This window comes from Polypterus senegalus, chromosome 15 (genome assembly GCF_016835505.1).
Source record: "Polypterus senegalus isolate Bchr_013 chromosome 15, ASM1683550v1, whole genome shotgun sequence".
NCBI lineage: Eukaryota > Metazoa > Chordata > Cladistia > Polypteriformes > Polypteridae > Polypterus > Polypterus senegalus.
In genome coordinates, this window is record NC_053168.1 from 92,477,132 (window position 1) to 92,501,487 (window position 24,356).

The 24,356-nt window shown below is 37.6% G+C and overlaps 1 protein-coding gene across 3 annotated transcripts in view; it reads left to right on the forward strand.

The window, feature by feature from the left end:
* The window catches only part of col14a1a (collagen, type XIV, alpha 1a), a 501,463-nt gene that overhangs the window by 324,386 nt on the left and 152,721 nt on the right, over positions 1-24,356 (forward strand). For all 3 annotated transcript variants that reach the window (XM_039736768.1, XM_039736767.1, XM_039736766.1), the window contains exons 27-29: positions 5,205-5,243; positions 11,371-11,509; positions 21,021-21,163. In XM_039736768.1, the coding sequence (XP_039592702.1) occupies positions 5,205-5,243; positions 11,371-11,509; positions 21,021-21,163 (321 nt within the window). The remainder of the gene's footprint in view (positions 1-5,204; positions 5,244-11,370; positions 11,510-21,020; positions 21,164-24,356) is intronic.

The window sequence follows — 24,356 nt, forward strand, 5'->3', positions numbered from 1 at the left end:
AAAAGTGATACAGAAGGAAACTTTATTAACTTATTTAGCCATTCAAATTCACGGTTTTCATAAAAAATGTAATGATTTCCTTCCTGAGTAGCAGTACATAATAAAAATAGCTGTATTAAATATTTTATGCTGCAGGTTAAATGTCTAAGTATTGCTGATTGTAATAGAAATGTTTTTTTGCCATCTGATATATGTTCATAGAGGGCTAGATAATGAGTTAAGGATCAAAAATGCCATCATATTCCTAAACACTGTCCTCTAAATAGTCTAAAGTAGTGCGCCATATGCTTAAGTTTGAAATGTATAATTTTTAACCTTCTGGAAGTGGCCCTTACAGGGCTAGAACCAAAGTATATAATGAAATATTAGGAATATAATTTACTTGATCACCAACCTTTAAATAACACTCCACATGTACATGATCAACATCTTCCATAACTAGACATCAAGATGAGTCAAACTGTGTATGCTTTTGCCGGGATTTTCTTGTACCAATGAGTCGGGAGTTGCCAGACCAAAAAAAAAACCTGAAGTAATTTCAAAGCATTCATAAGTAATTCTTATGAACACAATAATATTAAGTGTACCTCTCTAATCGTATGCTTTTGTTGCTTCTTCGTAGAATTCCAGCATATTGGTAAAACACAACCTCCTTCGTCTGAACCCGTGTTGACTGTTTACTAATACTCCTGTTCTTGTCCTGTAATATTCAATCATTTTCTTAACTGTTTCTTTGATTAAGTTAACCATAATTCATAATAAGCCTATAGGTACTTGGATCTGCCTGATCACCCTTTTCATGTAACGATGGGCGCTGAGCAGGCTCCTGTCAGTCATGGAGAATCCACTGCATCCACTGAAAACAGTATCATCTCCAGACAGAGGAGCAGCTTCAGTGACAGACTGCTATCACTGTCCTGCTCCACTGACAGACTGAGGAGATCGTTCCTCCCCCACACTATGCGACTCTTCAGTTCCACCCAGGGGGTAAAAGTTAACATTATACAAAGTTATTGTCTGGTTTACCTGCATTTGTGTCACTCTTTAATTTAATATTGTTTATCTATCTATCTATCTATCTATCTATCTATCTATCTATCTATCTATCTATCTATCTATCTATCTATCTATCTATCTATCTATCTATCTATCTATCTATCTATCTATCTATCTATCTATCTATATTTATTTGCTATTTTCCAGTCCTTAGGAATTTCCCCACTACATAGTGACTTTTAAAAAATATACATCAAGGTTTAACACAGTATATGCATTTGCTAGCTTCTTTAAGCATTCAATGATATCTGTTTTTATGGTCCTGGTGATTTAAGCTGTACTTATCCCTCTGAGATCTCAAAATCTTTTAGGAACCTCTTTAGTAGTCACTGTTACTACTGGAAAGATTCCAGCTTCTTCACATGTGAAAACTTCAGAAAAATTCAATTTTAGAACATTAGCAATTTTACTGTCTATACAGTATATTTTAATAGTGTTCCTGATACACTTCGTCTTCTCCTTGACTATTTTTTTGCTACTTTATTTTTTTAGATTGATTTAATTGAAACAAATTTGCCTTACTAAACTTAATGTTTTAGTTTTTATATCTACACTCAGCCAAAGCACTGTGAGCAATTTATAGTAGTGATTCAGTCAACTCTACACCCTGAATTTCATCTTGGTTATTACAAAATGCTAAATCTCTCATTGTGTTTTAACTCACTGTGTTAAAAGACAGTCAGTAATTATGTCTAAAAACATTTGCTCTTGTACTTCACTATTTGCAAAATTGGCCCAGTTAATATTTTAGTAATTAAAGTTCTTCTTGACTTTGGTGTCCCCCATTAAACTTACCTTGTTAACATTATATAAAAGACTAGCCAACCCGCGGCGTATCATACGCCGCATAATCAGGCCGGTTTTTTAATGATTTTTAAGCACAGGGAGAAAATTAACATGTGAAAAATCGGTAATGTAATAAATCAGCAAGGAAAGAAACATTGTAACAATGCACTGAACGAACCAACACACAATCGTCTGTGACTGAAAACTGGCGGACTGCCATCGCACCTTCTCCTGCCAGTTGGAGGGATGGGGGTGCACGGCGCTCAGGTGCGGAGGGCGGAATGGGAGGAGAGGAGAAGGATGTCCATTCCGCTCCCTACGTCATACTAGTCTGCTGATTTCTCGTTCAGTATGCACTGCCTGCTCATGTGCCCACCATCACTTGAGTCGTTGTCGTCTTTGCACAGTCCAGATGCACCTGTGACTCATGTAGACCTTTCATTGCACTGTGCGGTTCTGGCTGCTTTTCTATATATAATTCACCAAGACACCCGACCACGGTAGTAGCGAGTACAAACGGTAGGGACGTAACCAGTGGGAGCGTATGAGTCACACTTGGTGGTAATTCCACGGTTTGCAGCCCGAATGGGGTTCAACGGCTTACCCACGCCTCTCTGCGCCAGGTAGACACACGCTCAATCTCATGCATAATTATTTTTTGAATGCTAAACACTTTTGGAAAGACACGGTTGTCTAAAACGGGTTGGTGTGAGAATACAACAGTCAGTGAATGAAAAGATGGAATTCTGGAGAGAGCAAAATACAACACAATAATGAAACCGCGGCATAACAAACGCTGCTAATTATTTATTGATGGTTGAACACTTCTGGAAAGACACAGTTGTCTAAAAAGGGAGGGTTTGAGGATACAACAGAAAGTGAACGAAAAGATGGAACTCTGGAGAGAGCAACCGAAAACTTGTTTTTTAAAGACTGCTTACTTCATTGTGTTTTAACCTCAATTGTAAAGGATTGTTTTAAGGATCCCATGGGATACCCCTCGCAAACCGTTTTACACGCTGCATATGGCGATTCACCTCCGCAAGAAACATGCCTCTATGAACAGTCAACGTGGCTCGGAGGTGCATGTAGCCACTACGACAGACGAATATAAATGACGGCGGTTTTTCTGTGTCGTTGCGTCCTAGTTAGATGGCGTGGCTCTGCGAGTTGTCATCGTATCCAATGGTCTTGGAGTTGGTGGGCGTGGCTCCTTCTGGCGTGCGCCATAGGTGTCTTACTTGTCGGTGGCTTAGTGAATCCACGCCCCTTCCGGCGTGCTTTCCATGGGTGTCTTGCCTTAGTGAATTATATACAGTATAAAGATACACAAACTGATGTGTTTTTTTTTTTTGTTTGGTGGGTCTGTAGCACATTCCTAAAATAAGGCCTCCTTTAATACATTCTAGTCAAATTGAGATGTCCTCGCTAAGATGTGAATCATCATCCAATTAAAGAAGACATGCGTTTAAATTTTGTTCTTCATAAATCGCAACCCCGCACCTTTTTTGTCTGCCACAAAAACTGTGTAACCATCTATTTAATACTGATCCTCATCTTTGTTAGTCAGGTTACTATTATTACTATAATATTATAATTATGCTCAACTACATACAACTTCAACTTACAGCCACCTTAGGGGTGCACACTGTCTCCCTTAAGGATCTCTGGGCCTGGTCTGCCAGTTCTCGACTACAATAGATGCTACACAACTCCTCAAGTTCAGCTACCTTCAGTTTGAGGTGCTGGATCAGCTGCCAGCATCTTCTGCAGACATGGCATTAAGCAGGCTTGATCTCTCCATGTGATACTCCAAAATGTGGTTTCCATTGTATTAGCTCATTGTTAAAATATGTAATTGGGTTGCTGATCTTCTTAACCCCCTTTTATTAAAATATTAAAATTAAGAAATGAAGTATCTAATTTAAAAAAATTTACAGTTGCTGTTAACACCTTAAACCCTCTTAATCGTCTGTAATACTCTCACTCCTCAACTGTCTGCTGTGTGCCTTTATTTAAAGTTAATAAACTATTACTTTTCCACTTCTTCCTTACTTGGCTGTTTTTCTAATTCTGCAATTGTCCTGCTTGGTGTTTTTTTTTACTTTCAAGTGTTGTGTTCCTGCCTACGCTGTTTGTGCTTAAAATGTGCTCCTCCCTAATAGTGAACACTTGTGTCTTTTCTTTCTTACTAGCGCTAACTCTCCCTGACATGAGCCTTAGTAATCCTTTTTATACCCTAATTCCTTCTCACTAAGAAAACTTGCTTACTGAATACTATCTGCTACTCCGACTTTTGCTATTTACTTTCTGGCTTGTTGGTTTCTATCTCTCCTTCCCTGTATGAGTGCTAGGTAACCCTTTACTTGATCAATTTCAATTATAAGGAATTATAGTAATTTTTAACTTCTCACTGATATTATATTGATTTACTCACTGTTTTGCTCTTATGCTGCTGCTTTCAGTGCTCTGCACCCTGCCGATGCTACAAATTTGAACACAAATACCTTTTCAAACATTCAGCTACCTTTGTTCTGTTGCAGGTGAAAAAACTCAGGAAAAACGCCTTTTATATGAAAAAAGCTGTTAAAAACTCCCAAACATCCCTTTTGCGACAACCAAAAATAAAGTTTTCAGGAGAAAAAGATAGATTTTAATTCATTGCCATACAGAAGTAACACTCAACACTTCCTTCACTTCCAGTACTCAAGGATGAAGTCAGCACATCAGTACGTCAGTCTCAGTAAATGTAGTCAAAAAAAAGAGAGGAACACACTAGTACTATTGCCTTTAGATTTTCTAGTCAGTTATTGTGTCGCCTTCTAACTTTGTCAGTTTAGGGATACGATGGGTAAGGTATCTAATACAGATTGCAAAGTTAGTTTTCTCTGTATAGTTGTTAAGCATATTATATATTTATTTGCAGATAATCTGCTGCTCCTTTGAAAACAGAGAATCTAGTTGAGATTGTTTGGATATGTTGTTAGCATGCCAACCTGGTCTTGTGCCAGGCTTCTGGAAGAGAACATAGCTTAGCCCACTGGGAAAAGTTCCTGGGGCAGGTCCAAGACAAGCTAGAAGGATATCCCATTCTGATATAAATATGTCAGGTGGAACTATTGTATTGTTTTTGTATTTATATTTTCACCTTCTATTACTCTCACATGGATAAGCAGTAAAGATAGTAGATGAACTAAAATGTTTCTTTAGTATTAAAGTAAGTAAACACAACCAGATACAATCCCTTCATGTTCCTTAAACCAAGTACTGTACAAGTAAGTTATTAGTACAATGTTTGTTGCTCTTTCAAATCATTACTTAGAACCTCTCATGATATTCCTTATTTATATCTCTTTTTTCAGCCTGTCCTTCTGTGCTTATGAATGGTAACACACTAGCAGGTAAGCAAAAATCACTTAAGATCTTTACTTGAAAAGTCATAATACAGTTGAAAGAGATTTTATTTACTTATTTTAGAGTAGAAGTAGAGTATCATATATTTCTTTACTTGTCTTGCACTTGTCTTGTGTTTATGTATATGTTGCACCAAGATCCTGGGAAACATTATTTTGTGCCACTTTATGCTACAATACTGTGTTTGGATGGTTTGACAGTTAAGTCACTAGACACAGTGACTTTAATAAATGTTTGTGTTTTTCGTTGCCAAATGATGAGTCAGTTGATGTATGTGACACAGCACAACCTCTTGTCTTCATTTGTATGTATTGGAGCATTAACAAAGAATTACTTGGGATGACTAGTTTGAAAAGAAAGGGAAGTATGAATGTTTACAATGCTTTCAAAAATGTTATATCTGAAACAGAATTACCCTGTTATAAGCTAGTCTCAGTTTTCACTGATAGAGGAAAATTAATGATATGAAATACAAATGGTTCCGTTGCCTTATGCAAAAAAGGTGATGAATTTCCTAATTTTTCGAATTATCATGGTATAATCCGCCAACAAATATTAGCCATTGAGCAGTTAAATAAAAAACAAATTGAGAAAATTTCATTTAAAATGGGCAATTGGATTAAGGGGCAATCCCTTCAAAGATGTCATTTGAAGGACAACCAGAGCTATTATTGCATACAGATTTAAAGTGGCTTAGTAAAATAAAATTTCTTCAAAGACTTCAAGATTTACTTGACTAAAGTATAATTATTTTTGAAAACAGAAAAGGTGACTACAGCAAACTGTGATTAAATTGACACTGTGACTTGCAGTTTTAGCTGATTTTACTAGAAAAGTGAGCACTCTGAATTTATAATTGCAGGGGGAAATATTAGACCATCAGTAAAATGATCATCATTATCGGTGCATATAAGAATTATATTCCAATATTAATCTCTGATCTTCAAGAACAAACTTTTGGTCACTTCTAAAATCTTAAAAGATCATTTGCAAAGTCATCCTGGTTTCATTTGGAACTCTGAGAAATATGTTGCTGAACTCTGTAATGTTACAAAGAATGTTAGATTTTGTGATTTCAGAAAGACTGAAAAAATTGTTGAGTATTCATCACTTGCTTTTAAAACAAATTTAAAGGCTAAATGTATTGTCGGTATAATATCCAAAATATTTTATTGGGGGGAAAAAGTGGCACTGAAATTAAAATTTGAATTTAGTTTGTTAAGTTTGACTTGATTATATGGAATGTTACATGATTTAAGTAAATTCAATAAAAGTTAAAAAAGAAAAGAAAAGAAATTGAAATTTTAAAAGTAAAAGCTGATTAATTCCTAAAAAGGTGGTTATTTATTGTGGCAGGATCTGCCACTCTCCTATACACATATACAGCAGTCAGGCAGTGTCTATGCCACCACAATTTTTGTTTGGTCGTGTGACTGGTTGGCTACGTCTGATTTTTGAAACAGAGTCTTGTGATTGTTGTTGCAATGTCTGATTGGGGAAACGGAGTCTTGTGATTAAATATTGCTACATGTGATTGTGAAACAGTCATGCAGTAGATCTGCTGGCGGCTTCTCTTTGGCAAAAATGTAGTGTAATTTGTACATGGAAAAAAGTAACGAGTCGAGTGTTGCCCAGTGGCGGAGTAAGAGTAGCGTTTCTTTTTCACAAATGTACTCAAGAAAAAGTAAAAAGTATGGTGCAGTAAAACTACTCTTAGAAGTACAATTTTTTTAAAAAGTTACTCAAGTAAATGTAACGGAGTAAATGTAACTTGTTACTACCCACTTCTGCCTCTGTCCTACTCAAAATTAGCAGTTTTACCTAGTCATCCGAGGTGATGATAATTCAAAAGAAATATTGCTTTTTGTGTTTTTATTTAACATTTCAATTGTGATTCCTGGTTTAGCATTTAAATTTGGCAAAGAATAGGACTTACTCTCAGTATAACATTTTTCTGATACTTCAGATGTTTCTTCTCCTGGTCACCTCTATTAATTTTGTTAGCCTTTCTTTTTCTCTGCAAACTCGTGACAGTTTACACATTAAATTAAACCATTGCTGTATGTCATATTTACCCTAGGTCTGATCCATTCACAAATATACCTTCAGAAGTGAGATACAAACTGTGGACCCCAAACAAAACGGAACTTAATAAACAAATTAGCACACTAAATTAACTTCCAACCTGTATCCAGCAAGGGGTGCATGCTCACTGAGAAGAAGTTAATTAGAGATTGCAGCCTTTACTAAACCAAAAGTATACATAGTATACAGTATACATATGTCTTACCCTAGTGGTTTGACAGTAATTCTAAAAGGCCAAAGGAAGATTATACTAGCTTCTGTATAACATAGGCTTGACGCTCAGAAGAATATAACACTCGAAATAAAGCTATTCTTGGCAAAAGTATGATACATTTGTGATCAGCTCTTGTCCAACTTCAAGGCAGACAGTTGTAAGGCATGTTATCCTATCCATGGGCAAGGTCAATTACTTCCATCTGTCCGTAGGTGAGCTCCCAGGGCTTCATGCAGTTGTCCAATTTTTATACTTTATCTTTGACCGTGCAACCTCCAAACATGGGTAAAATGTGTTTGCCAATTAGGAAATAGCACACGGTTACAGTAGAGGTTGCTTGCATGGGAAACCTTGAAATAACTGTTGACTCTGACAACCCAAGCCAAACATGGCACATTAGAACTTAAGTAACACTTGACTCATCTCATCTCCCTGTCAGGCTCACCCTGTCAGTTGGATTCCTATAAAATAATGTATATGCATACCCCTCAAAGATCACAGTGGCATACTTAAAACCTTTGCCTACCGATCCAACCACAAGTTCAAAAATCAGATATCCTAAATATCAAAGCTAGAAATTTAAAACTAACAAATTAAGAAGCCTATAGTGTGTGAAGAATGCAAATCTTAAGCAGAGATATAGTATAAAAGTACAAAAGGTGAGCCAAAGAACACAGTTGCTTATACAAAGTAATGGTACAGCATTATGGCTGTGGCAGCAGCAATTGGCTTATTTAGGACTCTCATATTGTATAAATGCAGCACCCATGATTCCTTATCAGAAAAGCTTTTGGCAATTGGGTGGCAATTACAAGACAACACAGAATAAAGTCACATCCTTATGAAATAAAGTATGAAACTGTTTAGATCACTGGCTATATTAAACTAGAAGATAAAAAGTCGACGAGAAGTCTGTTAATTAAACCTTGATCTTAACTTCAACTTCGCTACTGCTGTACCTATTTCGTAAATAATTTAGAATGGCTATAAAGTTAAGTGTTGTGATTAACTATCTTGGCTTGTGTTCCATTGTAAGTTGTCATAGCAAACAGACTGAGGAGCTGACCACTTTTGTATTCTTTCATTGCTAGAGTTCCCCACTCATAAATTGCTATTTTCTTTACACATTGCTTCACAAGTGGTTTCCATTTTTCAGCCCATATCCCTCTGACTTGAAAAAAAATGCTGGATCTTCTGGACCTTGTGATAAATAAAACCTTTTAAAGACAGTCATATTTTCCTTACACCTTATTGTTACACTAACTAGGAAAGCTGTTTTTGCCAGGCTCCCCTGATTCAGAGCAGAAAACTATTGGGAAGACTCACTGCCACATTTTCTATGTTAATATGAACTGCTTTTTTTCTGGATTCCCCATCCCCTTTTTAGGTTTTAAATAATATTCAAGAGTGCAAAAATATAACTCGTATGAAGTTTTTTAAGCACTACAAACCCCATTTTCACTACATTATGTAATGTATGTTGTATATGTATAGTGGTACACTCAGGGCCGGCTGTAGCATTTTTGCTGCCCTAGGCCAAGCTGTAAATGGCACCGCCACCCTCTTTGCTTTGAGTGGAATCGTCACTGGCAGACTTGTACATAGAAACCTAGGGACATGAGAGGGAAGCTAGGGCTAAGGAGAGCGAAATGTGGATGGGTTTGATACAAAAAATATTCCTGAGGGGTGACATTTCAGATAAAACATAGGAACTGGCCCGTATTTGAAGGCTTTATTCATTTATTTGTATTTAATGTTTATGTAAAAAAAAGAAAAACACATTTGTTTCACATTATCCAGTTACAATTTATGTTCGAATGTCTTTGTAGGTCTTTTTTTAAAGCACTATCCAGTCTGGTACCTTATGATAATGGTGACAGCTTGAATATATTTTTACCAAGGCAGCTTCATATACATTTCATTTAAATTAAATAAACAAATTGACAAATGTAATATAATTTGAAAAATCAATGACATTGAGGAATAATTATTATCTTTAAACATTTACCCATACTTCCTATTTACTGAACCTTCATGTATGCAAACTAAGGAATATAAGTATCCAATCAATGCATGACATCAGAGAATTGTTCAGTGATAGACTATGGAGTACTTTTTTAAGCGTGACAAAAGTGAATCTTGTACATGCTGGTGAAAAGCAGAGATTTATATTTTTCAAGTTTTAATACAAGTATTAATGTAAGCCCACTTGGCAGATAGTTATAGTTTGAATTAAATCAACATTTAACAATGAATTCACGAGCTGTATTCCTGTTTCCATTTTGTTCAATTTTTTTTTTGTATGTCTATCTCCTATATTGCATGAGTTTAAGGATTATTATTACCATTATCGTTATTGTTGTTTGTGTTATTGTTGGATTATTGTCTATGTTTTATGACAAATTATCACCCATACAAAACTACAGAAACTGTGTGTGTACTTAAATAAAGAAATGTGCTGAAAATGAGAATGGTGCATTCTGGAAACTGGAAGACCATGTGTAGGTCTTTCAGACATTATAGGATAGGCTGGCATTATCCATTTTGTCAAGCTGGAACCCAAGTCCTGGCTTAGTACACTACTGACAGACAATCTTATTGCCAGGCTATAAAGTTTAAGTCACGGTGGAATACTTGTCTGTATTGAAGTTTGTATGAGGTTGCCATTAGTCTTTCCTTGCTGATAAATAGCAAGTGTTTGCCTTATTAACACCAGGAGCTGGCTGATCACAAGCTGACTCAGCAGGTGTCACTTTCCTAGCCATCAAGGATGCTGTGTGTGTAAAATCCACCAAGAGAAACTGCAGTGCTATTGCAGCCAGAAGGAAATGAGCTTCTGAATAAAGAAAGAAAGCATGCTGAAAAATTGTTTCATGTGTCTGGGGAAAGCAGAAAAGGAAAAAATGATTGATCATTTTACCCTCAAGTATTACTTTGAGTCTAATAAAAAATAAATGAATTTTAATACATATGACAAAGCTAGCTACTGTAATGTATTATGATACTGATATTACTGTAACTGAAAGGTAATAACCTTATGAAGGATATTATGAGTTTCTCATTTTAAATCCAGTCAGAAAGTGCAGAGCATCATCTCACACACATGTACAATCTCTCTGACACACACACACACACACACACACACACACACACACACACAGAAGGAGAGAGACAGAGAGAGAGAGCACTGCTGTCTCCCAACTACAGAAAATATTTACTGTCTGTGTTTTCACATTTTCCCCTTGCCTCACACATCCTTCATGTAGAAAATGTGCAACTTAGGTTGTTTGGCAACATTAAAACAGCCTGGTATAACTGTATGTGTGGATGAGCACATTAATGTACAATCTAGTGTACTGGTATCCCAATTTCATCAATGAACTAGCATTCCTGTGTTGAGTCCGGCACTATTAGAAGAAACTCTGGTTTCGTTCAGCTTTATAACAGAATTCAGTGGGTTCAAGAAATGTACTAATGCAATGGTAGTGTTGCTTCTCAAATTCTCAGCCAGGTTAGTTCCTGTGTAGTTTACATGTTTTTTAACTGTGTGTTTAGTTATATCCAGGTTCTCCTATTTCGTTATACTTTCCAATATTGCAAATGTTAAATGAATTGTTGATTTTAGGAAGATTGCATTTGTTCATGACTGTGCCTTGTATAATGGTATGGCGTACCATCTAGAGATTGGTCCTTATTTGTGGCCACTACTACCAGAATAGGTCACCACCCTAGTTCATGGCTATTACTGCTGATAAGGAATTCATGTTTTAGGTCATTATTAAAGGACTCAAACAGATTTTCACTTTCTCTTCCAGGTTTTAGAATGATGGAGATGTTTGGCCTTGTTGAGAACCAATATGCCTCTATTGATGGAATATCAATGGAGCCTGGAACATTTAATAGCTTCCCCTGCTACAGACTACACAAAGATGCTCTCATCTCACAGCCCACAAAGTAAGTTATAGCACAAAAGGTAAGAATATTGAACTTACACAGTAACTTGTACGTTGTAGGTAGAAGTAAAGTTTAACCAGTATTGAATGTGTTGCACTCATATACATAACCTGCTTATAAAAGTATTGTTTTTATTATACAACATTCAATATATATTATTTGTACTTATTGTGTTATTTTTATTGTTTTTCCTTTTTATTATACTCTACTGAAGAGTGACACAGTGCAACTGAGATTTGACTCTGCATTCTGCCAGGGCAACGATCATACAAATAACACATGTCCTCTTGTGGAATGTCAGTCTATGCCCTTTTCAACTTTGAGGTACAAAAGGTTGATTTGTATAACTGGACATGTAAGATTCATTAAAAATTCATTAAAAAAATGTAATTATTTAAAAATAATCATTAAAATTCATTAAAAAGATTCATTAAAAAACTTCACAAAGCTCTGAGACTACAGAAAGGACTCCTTTTTGCTCTCCGCGGGAGTAGCTCTGCTGCAGCCGCCCATAGGAAGGCTGCTCTCATCATGAAGGGGATGGGGGGCAGGGGCGGCCTCTAGGCTTGTGGCGGCCCTGGGCAGAGAAAGAATCTGTGGCCCCTTCTCCCGCCAATGTCAATATGGTATCTTATGCACGGCGGATGGCCACGTCCGTTGCGGACACTGCATAGCCGCCTCGTGCTCATGACACAAGTGTTTAACTTATGATAAAGTTCAGGATTGCTCCTTCCTGTGACTTAATGAAAGCCTCCTGAGCCGCCTTTCTCTTTAGTTTCGAATAAACAGATTCGTACACTCAAAATCTCTTCATTTTGCTTAGAATGGGTATGGGAATGTCTTGTGTCCCCTATCCGACTAGTTATTCACTATGACTATTGCGCTAACACTAATACTTTATTAAAACTAGGTGAAACATTAACTTGTAAGACGACTTGCCCACTTGCACTAGCTTCGCTTTAGCTGTCAGCTGTGTCGTTATTTTCTCCTTCTGTTTTATATTCAATATATATTGGCTTGGTGGCCCTGTGCAGGTGCACAGTTTGCACATGCCTAAGGCCACCCTTGTGGGGAGAAAGCCCTTAAGAGCCCCATCCCCAGAAGAGTCAAAACTGTTGGAGAGCCAATAGGGTCAGTTCTGTTGGGGATCGGAACTGGTGTGGTGTTGAGGCATCGCTCTCTGCACAGCAGCACTTGTGTCCCAATTTGAGGTGGCCCATACGGGTTGGCGCATGGAACGTCTTGTCTCTCCGGCAAGATAATCATCTTCCACAGCTGTCGGAGGAGCTGCGTAAACTCTGCATTTCAGTGGCAGCACTCTCTGAGGTGCGCAGACCAGGGACTGTCCATATGTCTGTAGGTGGATACACCTTTTATTGTTCTGGTCAGTCTGATGGCTGTCATACATGACTGGAGCAGCTGTTGCTGTAGTGGATTGGCTTCTTCCGATGGTGTCCAATGTCACTCCTTTCAACGAGCGTATTACGAGACTCAGATTACGGCACTCTCTGGGTGCCTTGTCTGTTGTCTCAGTGTATGCTACGACCATGGTGAGCGATGTATCGGCGAGGGAGACAATTTATTCGCAGCTTTGCTCAGTGGTTGATGGGTGCCCATGAGGTGACATTCCCCTGGTCATGGGTGACACTGACAGGGCTGGCTATGAGGATTGTTTGGTCTGGTGACCATGGTGAAAGTGGCTCCATGTTCCTTGACTTTGCAAAATGTCAGGGGCTGCGAATTGCTGGATCCTGGTTCCAGTGCCCTGAACTGCATTGTTGGACTTGGTACTCCAATACTGGTGGTGCGGTGAAGGAGAACGATCATATCCTTGTAGGCAGACGCTGGAGGCTCTTGCAAAACTGCAGGGTCTACAGAAGTGTCCAGTTTGTGAATTCTGACCACAGACTTGTTGTTGCTACTCTTAGGATCCAGCTTGGGGCCAGTATGTTACCACCTACTAGGAAAATGAGCCTGGACTTGGCCAGACTCCAAGACCAGGATGTTTGTAATGAGTTTGCACGCAGTTTGTGTGAGGAACCTTCAGATTTGGGTATGACTGCCATTCCTAATGTGATGTGGGAGACCTTCCGTGACAAGACCCTGAAGGTTGCTGAGGGTTGTGTTGCTGTTACCGGTGTTCCCAGAAGGAGGTGTTTCATCTCGCAGGGCACCCTGCGGGGAGGTTGGCATTCCCACAATGCTGTGCGTTCAAACTCAAGATCTGTTACCCCCCCCCAGCATTTTGGGAATAACGACTTCCTTGTTTATGTGTTTTTTCAGGCAGAAAATATATTTGTTAATATATTTTAGCCAAAAAAATGCACACATTTTGAATTTTGACCATACAAATGGATATTGGATATGTGGATTATGCAACACCAGTTACATGAGAAATTTTTTCCCCAAGGACTTTTTTCACATTGTTTGACACTATATAGCATTTAGTCAACTATTGACCAATTCAATATTCAATTTCAGTATTCAATTTTCAATTGCTCCATGAAAACATTACATTTAAAATTTCTCTGCCACCACTACAAACAAGGCAGTGGGTAAGTCTTCCAATTTTCCAGTACAACACCAGGTTTCCTGGCAGAGGAAAAGAGGTCACTCCAGCCTTTTATTATGGTCACTCCCTAGGCAATGAGGACCCTGCTACATTGAGCAGAATTTACAGCCTGGCTAAGAGCATTGAGCATGTAGAAAGAGGATAGGTCTGGTGTTTTCAGTGTTTTTTTTTTTTTTTCAACTAAGTACCCCTTGGTGTTTTGCCATTAGATTCTTTGAAGCACATAAGACCCACATTTTGGTTTACAGTTGTTGCAAAATTTTGTCTATCAGTGTTGTGTGTTGGTGAGTTATGACCCTTTATCCCTGATCAGATATTGAGATGATGTATTGCAGACATCTCTGTGTGTCACGTTGTGATCATTTTATCAGATAAGACCCAGAGATTGCATTCAAAAGAGACCCTGTGAGAGGAAGCTGATACTTGTACTGAAATTAAGAGTGTCTGACAACTGTTTTTTAAGGAAAGGAATTGTGGGCCAAAGCATAACAAAATGGTAATGCCAATTATGTGACATTGGAAGCACAAGAAGCATTTGATTTACTAAAACACATCATGCATCGCTGCACCAGTTATTATGACATCCAGATCCATCACAACAATTCATATTTTATTTTGATGCATCTAGTATCGAGATAAATTCTATTCTTCCACAGAAATTACCAGATATTGACAAAACCCACCCTTGTGCTTCTTTCAAGAGAATTAATATCTGCGGGCTGCACAGTGGCGCAGTGGTAGCGCTGCTGCCTCACAGTTAAGAGACCTGAGTTTGCTTCCCAGGTCCTCCCTGCGTGGTGTTAGCATGTTCTCCCTGTGTCTGCGTGGGTTTCCTCCGGGTACTCCGGTTTCCTCCCACAGTCTAAAGACATGCAGGTTAGGTGCATTGGCGATTCTAAATTGTCCCAAGTGTGTGCTTGGTGTGTGTGTGTGCGTGCCCAAAGGTGGGCTGGCGCCCTGCCTGGGGTTTGTTTCCTGCCTTGCGAACTGTGTTGGCTGGGATTAACTCCAGCAGACCCCCGTGACCCTGTAGTTAGGATATAGCGGGTTGGATAATGTATGGATGGATTAACATCTGTAGATCAGATTATGTTGCAGGGTTTTGAGAGTTAACAGCAATTAAGTTAGCCTGAGAACAATGCAACCACTGGCTGGAGGGTGCAAAATTTCCATTTATGATGTACACAAATCATAAAAACTTCATGTATCAAAAAATTGCTAAAAGATTAAATGCAACACAAGTTAAATGGGCACTCTTCTACAGTCACTTTGATTTTACCATCTCATATCAGACAGAACGCAATTATGCCAAGATTAATTATTCTGACGAGGTACCAACAGTACGTTAAAACTTACTGTCCAATGAGAAATTCTTGGAAGCTGCTTTGGTTACACTGACAGCTTAGTAGAAAGTTTTATAAATGCAGTCTCCAGCAAAGTTTCTACTGGGAAATGTTGTGTACCCGATAACTTGAGATCCAGAATTTTGCAGTGGGCCAATTTACCTAAAATTTTTGAGCAACCAGGTATTACATAAACTGCTTGAGCTGCTTATTTCCTATTTGTGATAGGTGAAAATGAGCAATGAGTAAACCATGATTTGACTGGGTTATTGTAGCGAAGTCCCTCTCCTTGTCAGTTGTGAGATGTAATTTCTATGGACTCTATTATGTGTTTTGGGTTATACAACTATTTTAGTGATTGCATATGTCTTCTCAAAAAGTGTACATTTCATACCCCTAAAAAAAATTCCAGTTGCTTGGGAATTCACTGGCATCTTTATTAGAGAAGTTGTATATTTACAAGGATTTCCTCCCTCAGCACTCACTAATTGTGGCCATCAATTCATATCTTGATTTTGCCATTTTTTATGTTTCAAGATGAGCTGTTAATTAAATCTTACCTCTGTTTACCCAAATATAGTCAAAGCAAGAGAGTAAACCAGGGTCACAAAAGTTTTTGTGAAGCACTGTTAATTATTTTGACTCTAATTGAAAGGAGATTTTTGCCAGTGGTGGAGATTGCTTGTACTATTTTGTATCATTTGTGGGTCAAAATGTCTCTTTTTGAGTTGCCTGTATGGTGTAGAAGATCTACCCAGACACAGACTGACACAGATTTAAAATGTCCAAAATAACACACGTTTTATCCTTACAATAAGTCCCGCAAACAACACAATACTCTATCTTTTTTCTGCCACCTCCTGTACTCCTCACTCGCAACCTTGTTCTCCTCCACCTGACTCTGGCTTCTCAATGTAGTGAGGTGGCCTCCTTCATAGTGCACCCGGAAGTGCTCCAGATGTCTTTTGATTAACCTTTGGCAGCACTTCCGGGCGTGGCAGAAGTACTGCATGCCCAGAATCTGGAGCTGTCCAGGTGCCCCTGGTGATGGCCACGGACCCCCGAGTGGGTTGAGCTTCTGAACTCCAAATCCGTGACCCCAATGTAAACCAAGAGGGCTTCCCTCTCGTGTCCCGGTGGAGGTACTCCTGGTAGTACGCCCATTCCCCCGGTCTTCTCTTATAAAGGGCGTCCCGTCCCTCTCTCTGCTTGATATACAAACTTTCTTCTTCAATTACTGTAGTGAATGAATATCTCTTTAGGCTTTAATCTGGAAGGAGAATTTTCAGATGATGTAAAGCCTTGCAAAACAATTTGCTTACTGAGTTTAAGCATTGTCAGACACTGTGGCTTGTCATGTGAGACAGCCACCTGAAAGTTCTGTCATTGAAACTGGCTCGATTCTTACCTGATTTGTACAAAAGTAGGTCCTGTGTCAATTGGCTGGTCTTTCCGGTACATTTTAAAATACAACTGATAGTTGTTATATAGAGTCATGAATATGGCAAAATGTGTAAATTCCGCAAAGGACCATAAAGCCGATCAGAAGGTTCAAGAAGAGGCTCACTCAAGTCAGCCAGTCCTCCACTAGCTATTTGCAGAACTCCACCTAGCATCCCATAAATAGGGAAATGGTATTGAAAATCCAAAACAGAAGTACTCAGAGTCTGAGAATATATCCTAATATCTTGCAAAGGAAAGAAAAAAAACATAAAACTGTGTTTTTTAGAGATGATATTAGGACTAAAGACGTCACATATTATATACTTCATCATTATTACTATAACATGGAAAAAGTTTCTGCTTTAGGTATGTAAATCAAATGCTTTTTTTTTTCTTTGCTTATATTCTTGAGTAAAGCACATGTGTTTATTTGATATTTGGTCTAAACTTCAGACATTATACACTTCATGTCATTATTAGTATAACATGGAAAAAGTTGCTTGACGGGCTCTGGAAAGATGATCATATAGTGATGGACTATTCCTGACTAGGATGGTTATTGCTTACTTTTCTAACTGGGAGGCCACCATGAATGGTCATCACGGTGGGGACAGTTGCGTTTTTATTTCCCATTTGGGAAGCCAGTATATTGCAAGGACAGAGGGAGATTGCACCTCCGGATTACATTGAAGTTGTAGCTGTATTGGAAATTCCAGTTGTGGTCCTTGGAGTCTGGTAGAGGGAGCTTAGCACGTTACAAGTCTTGAATCATGGATAGGGATGAGCAGATTGATACCACAGTAATCGGTGTGTGTGTATGCTTGTTCACTCTGTGTTAGGCAGTCCAAAGATTATTGCTGCCTTGCCCATAGTTTCAAAATACGTTTCAAATTTGAAACTTAACTAAATGTAAAGCTAATATGACAAAATCTTTCATGTTTAAACAGAATGGCAGAATATAATAGAAAATTCAAATGTGGGAATATATTTTTGTAAATGTTAGTGTTCTAAGGGGATTAGTTTAAGTACTTTTGTAAAGTGATTGCCAGTTTTACATGTGTTAAACAAATAACCAAATCTTTATGAAAAAGATATTATCTTTATTACTTTTGTATGTTCATTCTGGGCAGCATGGTGGTGCAGTGTTAATGCTGCCTCGCACTAAGGAGAAAGAGGCTTGCGACCCGGATTCCTCCCTGTGTGGAGTTTGCACGTTCTTCCAATTTCTTCGTAGGTTTCCTCCAACACTCCAAAGATGTGCAGTGTAGGTGAATTTGCAATGTTAAATTAGCCATTGCGTGTGTTTACCCTGCAAAGGAGATGGACGTACTGTCCAGGGTTTCCTCAGTGCTTTGTGCCCTGTGGTAGCTGAGATTAGCCTCAGCACCCTCAAATGGCTCTGGTCAAGCAGGTTAGAAAATTACACATAATAAATTTGTTACAGTGAAAAATATTCAGTATTCGTATTGAAAATACTGACACTTAAAATACTTGCATTAGTATCGAAGTGGGCTACTCTTGAAGTCATTTTACCAGAGTTGTAGACTATGTAAAGAAATGTTGTTACCCACAGTATAGAAATGCTGTCTCCTAAGAATAAAGAACCTGCTTTGCCATTTTCTTCTGTAATTCCTCTGTGTTATTATATTACTATGTAGGAGAAAAGGATAAAACATTATATTAAACATATAGATAAAACATATATATAATATTGTAATGAAGCACAGAATATAAACATAATATCAGATCTAGCATGTTAAAACTACTAATCACTGTTATTGTAAGTCACCAAGACTCCAATGCCTAAAATATTAAGAAAGAAAAAATGTTTTGTGTTTATTTTCATAGAATATTTATCTATAGTATTTCCACCATGTACAGTTACTGTATGTATGTTATGGGTTTTTCTTGTAATGTTCCCTAAAATGGCTTTAAAGACACAGTTAAACAGAATGTGTTATTATTACTGAACTTTCTACAAAAGAATTTAACTCTATATTTTCTTTGTGGGCGTAACTTAAAAAATGCATATCAAATTCAGATGCTATGGCACTTGGAAAGTAAGGGCAAGAACAATACTTTCATATTTTTCCTAAATTGTTATGGGTGACAAATGTGAAAGCCTGCAGACCTGATTGGGCCTTTACTCTGTTTTAAAGCGACCCACTTTATCAAAATTCAATATGCTCACAATTTAACAGCACCCCATTGTCCTTAAGTATTTATGCGTACAGCAGAGTACATCACATCTACTGTAGTTATAATGGCAACAGGCTTCTCGTAATGACCCAACAAGAACATGTGAAAAGAAGGTCACATGCCACAATACCATGAAGAATATTCATGTGTTGACATGGAGCCAAACACATGACAATCATATGAAGGAGACAGTAGCTCCACTTTACACACACTGCCACTACCATTCCATTCACTTTTTAAATTGTACAGGGCATTGTCTGCCACTAAACAAGTTACCTGATCTGTTCCACTCCCCCGCACAACTCATTTGTCGTTTCTGCTGACTGAAATGATGCATGTGTAAAGAAAATCCATTTGCATGTCCACTAATGTTAAATATGATAACTGTCTGTTGTCATTCAGTAACAAATGTAAATGCAGGTGTAGTGGCCTGAGCTTTGAAGCAGAATTGCTTACCACTGTACCACCCTGCCTCAGACAACAAAAGCTTTACCCTGAGCAATAAACCACAAACAAAATATAACAAATGGCCACACACTGGCAATAAGTAAAACTAAAATATATCATTATGGAATCAAAGTTCAAATCTTCGAGGCACTGATTGGCTGTGCCATGAAGCAAGTAGTACAAGCTGATCAGTTTCAGTGACTGGATCCCCACCCCTTTTGACAGAGTGCAGACTCAAAACAAATCTTAAAATAATAATAATGATAGATTTATTTCTGTTTACAAGGTGTTTCTATCTTTTTGAAGGAAGATAAAAGTGTAAAGTATCTCTGCACAAATAGAGGGGAAGTTGTGCCTTGTTGCTAATTGTGCAGGAATTTAATTTGGTCTGTGCTCCCATAACTTATATGGACCTGGAAAGTGGGTAGGGACTTCAGTTACCAGGACTTGGAGATTCATCTCTGCTGCTCTTTACTGACACTTCCCTTTTCGTACTTTGGAGTATAAGCAGTTAAAAGATGCATACCAGTGCGTACTTGCACTCCCAGAGAGCCTGTAATGTAATGGAATAGCATTACATACTAAGATTTCCCTGTCACTGCCTAAATCTGCACTACATATCAAAGAACATAGAATACTTAATATAGCAGTGACACTACAATGTACAATAAATCCATTCAAAACAAAGAAGTAGTTTCATAATAATCTCATTATAATCAAATAATACACCCCTCAAATGAAAACAATAAAAGTTTGTTTTTTATTTGTTTTTTAAATGTATGCAAGGTGCAAATCCAGGTGAAGAATTAACATCACACATGCGAGAAGCAGATCAGGCAGTGTGGCAAAATGTGAGGTGGAGTACACTTAAACTACGCATGTCGGAAAGTTCTCCACATAGCTACTACAGCTCTGTGAGGTCATGCTGGTTTCACAAAGCATCATGGGGCACAGGAATAAAATGTCTGTTTATGCCCACTACACAGCACATTTCCAGTAATTATTCAGAGAGCAAGGACACTGGCAAGCTTGGCATATTTACTGCAGAAATGCTGTGACCTTCTAGTGACTTTCGACGAACAGCACTAGTGATGATCAGAGATAAATGTACCAACATGAGTCTTCTTCAGCTTCTCGGTATTTTTCCAAACTCATGACTCAGACATGCACTTTAGTTTGGTCAGCTTTTCCAAATTGCCCTGGTGTAATTGGATGTATGGAGTTTGGCCTGGTTGGTTTCCACTTTAAACAAGTGGTGGTTGAATATGTTGTGATTCACTGCGACTCTATTGTGGACTAAATTACTAAAGAAAAGATTAAGAAATAAATGGATGAATAAAATGTTTTCTGTGTTTTCCTGTTTTTACACATGTTGCTAAATTTTGCTAATTTAAAAAATTTATGCTCAGCTAATTTGGAAGAACAAGATATTGTTCCAAGTTTTTAAAAAAGTTATTTCTTGCTTTACGACCTATAATCTGTTCTACTATCTTTAAAATATTTTCAGGTATCTTCATCCAGAAGGTCTTCCCTCTGAATATACCATTACAATACTCTTCCGCCTTCTACCTGAGACCCCACATGAACCCTTTGCTCTGTGGGAAATTCTTAATGAAGACAAAGAACCTCTTGTGGGAATCATTCTTGACAGTAAGATTTTTTTTTAGTACTGTACAATCAGGAAAACTAGACTGCAGTGGAAAAAATATCTGTTATTTTATAAACTTAAAAAATTACATACTCACTCTTTTCCACAAACATTTGGTAGAGCAACCCTGGGTCCATTGAAAAATGTCACTATTTTGGTCAGTTTCTTAATGGCCATTATAATTATTACTGTTTTACATAGTGGTAATCTGGGGAATTAAAGTTATGAGTCTTACCAATGATTTTTAGTAGTTAATAATAAATAACAAGTAAATAAAATAAATTAGGAAATAATAAATAACAAGAAAAATTAACAATTACAAATGTTTCTCTGAATAAATAAAAGTTAAATACATATTTTAAGTATGACCATTACAGGTGAGCAAATATAATACAGCACATAAGATCATTCCAACTTTGAGGTGTACCAATAGCCATTCTGTTATGTTATAGCACTTTTTCTTTTCATGGGCTATACCATCTTGCATCTGTAACAAAAAGTATTTTGTTGTTAATGTTTACCCAGCTTAGAACTCAAATTTAAAATTACTGTGGTGTATTGCATGATTACCTAAATTTAAAGTCTTGTTTATTATTATTACTTATTTAGAATCAGTCTTTATCGAAGGTTATACCTGTATAGGTTTTAATTTATAGAGCATGATGTTTAGAGTACAAATCCAAGGAGGTTATGCTCAAGCTTTATAATGCACTGGTAAGGCCACATCAAGAGTACTGTGTGCAGTTTCGGACTCTAGGCTACTAAAAGGACATAGCAGTGCTAGAAAAATTCCAGAGAAGAGTGACTAGGCTGATTCCGGGGCTGCAGGAGATGAGTTTTAAGGAAGGATAAAGAGCTTTAGTTTAAGCAAAAGAAGATTAAGAGGAGACATGAAAGACCGGGATATTTTAGACGTAATCAGTGACTGCTTTTAAACGCAGTATGTTAAAGCACCAACATGGGGGGGAAACTTGCCTAGGTTTAGTATTTTGTAAAAACCATGATGGAATTCAGGTTGTAGAGGTAGTTGAACCAAAGAACAATTCTGATTAAATTTGGTAGGGCAAATTTTGAAAAATGTGGAAAATTCTTAAAGGAATAAACTGGGATAAACGTTTAAGTGGAGACAGTCAAGGAGCAATGGAAAAGTTTTAAAACAGTTTTACATAAAATGCAGGACTGGTTCATCCCAAAATTTGGAATTATTAAGAAATGAAAAAAAAGTTCACCATGGGAGAGAGAGGAACACAACAGAAAAGGTAAAAGTTAACCCAAAAATATTCTTTCAGTATTTTAGTAGAAAAATAACAGCCAAGAAGGAGGTCCAATGTATCAGGAATAATAAAGGGGAATTAAAATACAGACAGTGAAATAAAAGATTCCTAGATTCTAAACCTGCATTTTTCTGATGTCATATACTTACCCTTGACACATACTGTATATTTATAAAATCACTGTGCACTGGGGAAATTCCGATGGCCTGGAGAATGGCAGATTTTATCTCATTATATTTAAAGGGTGCCTGGGCAGATCCAAACAACTATAGGCCAGTAAGTTTAAAGTGCATCACTTGCATTATTGGAAGGAATTATTGAGGGAAAGTTTAAGCAACACATGACAATAATAGATATTTTACTAAACAGTCAGAGTAGGTTCAGACAAGTGAGGTTATGTTTTTCTACGAGGAAGCAGCAAAAAGAACAATCAAAGCGGTGCATACAATATTATTTATCTTGACTTTCCACTGTCTCCCAAATGCAGAGAAGGTTTCAGCCGACTCTCAGGAACATCCAAGATCTAGTCAAAAAGCATTTGAGACTGGGCATCAAACTAAAAGAGGTGGGAGTTCAGGGTGTAGTGTATACATAGGTGCAGAATTGGCTTAAGCACATGAAGCAGAGGGTTATGGTGCGAGGAACCTTATCTGAAACTGATAATGTTAAGAGCGGTGTCCCTCAATGGGTTAGTGCTAGGGCTACTGTTATTTTTATTATACATAAATGATTTGAATAGGGATCTAAATAACAATCTGGTTAAGTCTGCAGATGATACTAAGCTAGGAGGATTGGAAGATAATTCATCAAATCATTACACTGAGATTTGGACAGCATACATGCTTGGGCAAATTTGTGGCAGATGAAGTTTAATGTAAATAAATGTGAAGTATTATATGTAGGAAGTAAAAATGTTAGGTTTGAATGCACAATGGGAAGTCTGAAAATTGACAGTACACTTTATGAAAGGGAACTATAAGTCGTAGTGGACTCACTATCAACTTCCAGATGGTGTTCAGAAGCTATTAAGAAGGCTAACAGAACGTTAGAATGTATAGCACGATGTATACAGTACAAGTCAAATGAGGTTATGCTTTATATCACACTGGTAAGGCTTCATCTGAAGTACTGTGTATGTAGTGTAGGTCTTCAGGGTACAAAAATTATATAGAAGCACAACAGAAAATTCAGAGATGTGCGACTAGGCTGATTCCAGGATTGCAGGGGGATGAGTTATAAGGAAAAATTAAGCCTTTTCAGCTAAAGTAAAAGGAGATGAAGAGGTGACATGATTGAAGAGTTTAAAATTATGAAGGGAATTAGTACACTGAACCGAAGCGGTTACTTTAGGATGAATTCAACAAGAACATGGAGACATGGTTGAAATCTTGTTAAGGATAAATTTGACACAAACATTAGGATTTTTTTCTTTACACAGAGAACCATAGACATTTCTAATAAGTCACCAAGTAGTGTGGTAGACAGTAGCACTCTAGGGACCTTTAAAACTAGACTTGATGTCATTTTGGAAGAATTAAGTGAATAGGACAGGCAAGCTTTGTTGAGCTAAATGACCTGTTCTCATCTAGATTGTTTTAATGTTCTAAATCCCTATGTGAGCAATACAACCTTACCCTAAAAACAGACAATTCCAAGCTAAACATAGTTGCTATGATTAAAACTATTCTGTGGAATTCTGTTTTGCAGTTGCTGCCTAGGGTTGCATTCCATACTGACTTGATCCCAATAGAACACCTGCCCTGAATCTTAACCTCTGGATATGTGACCCTTCACCTGACAGTGGCCAGCAGCATTATTGGACCCTTCTGTAAGACTGGGAACCTCCCGCAACAACAGAGGTCCATTAACTCTATGCACACAAGAAACTGAAGTACTGCAAATAAAGTTCTCAGTTGTTTAC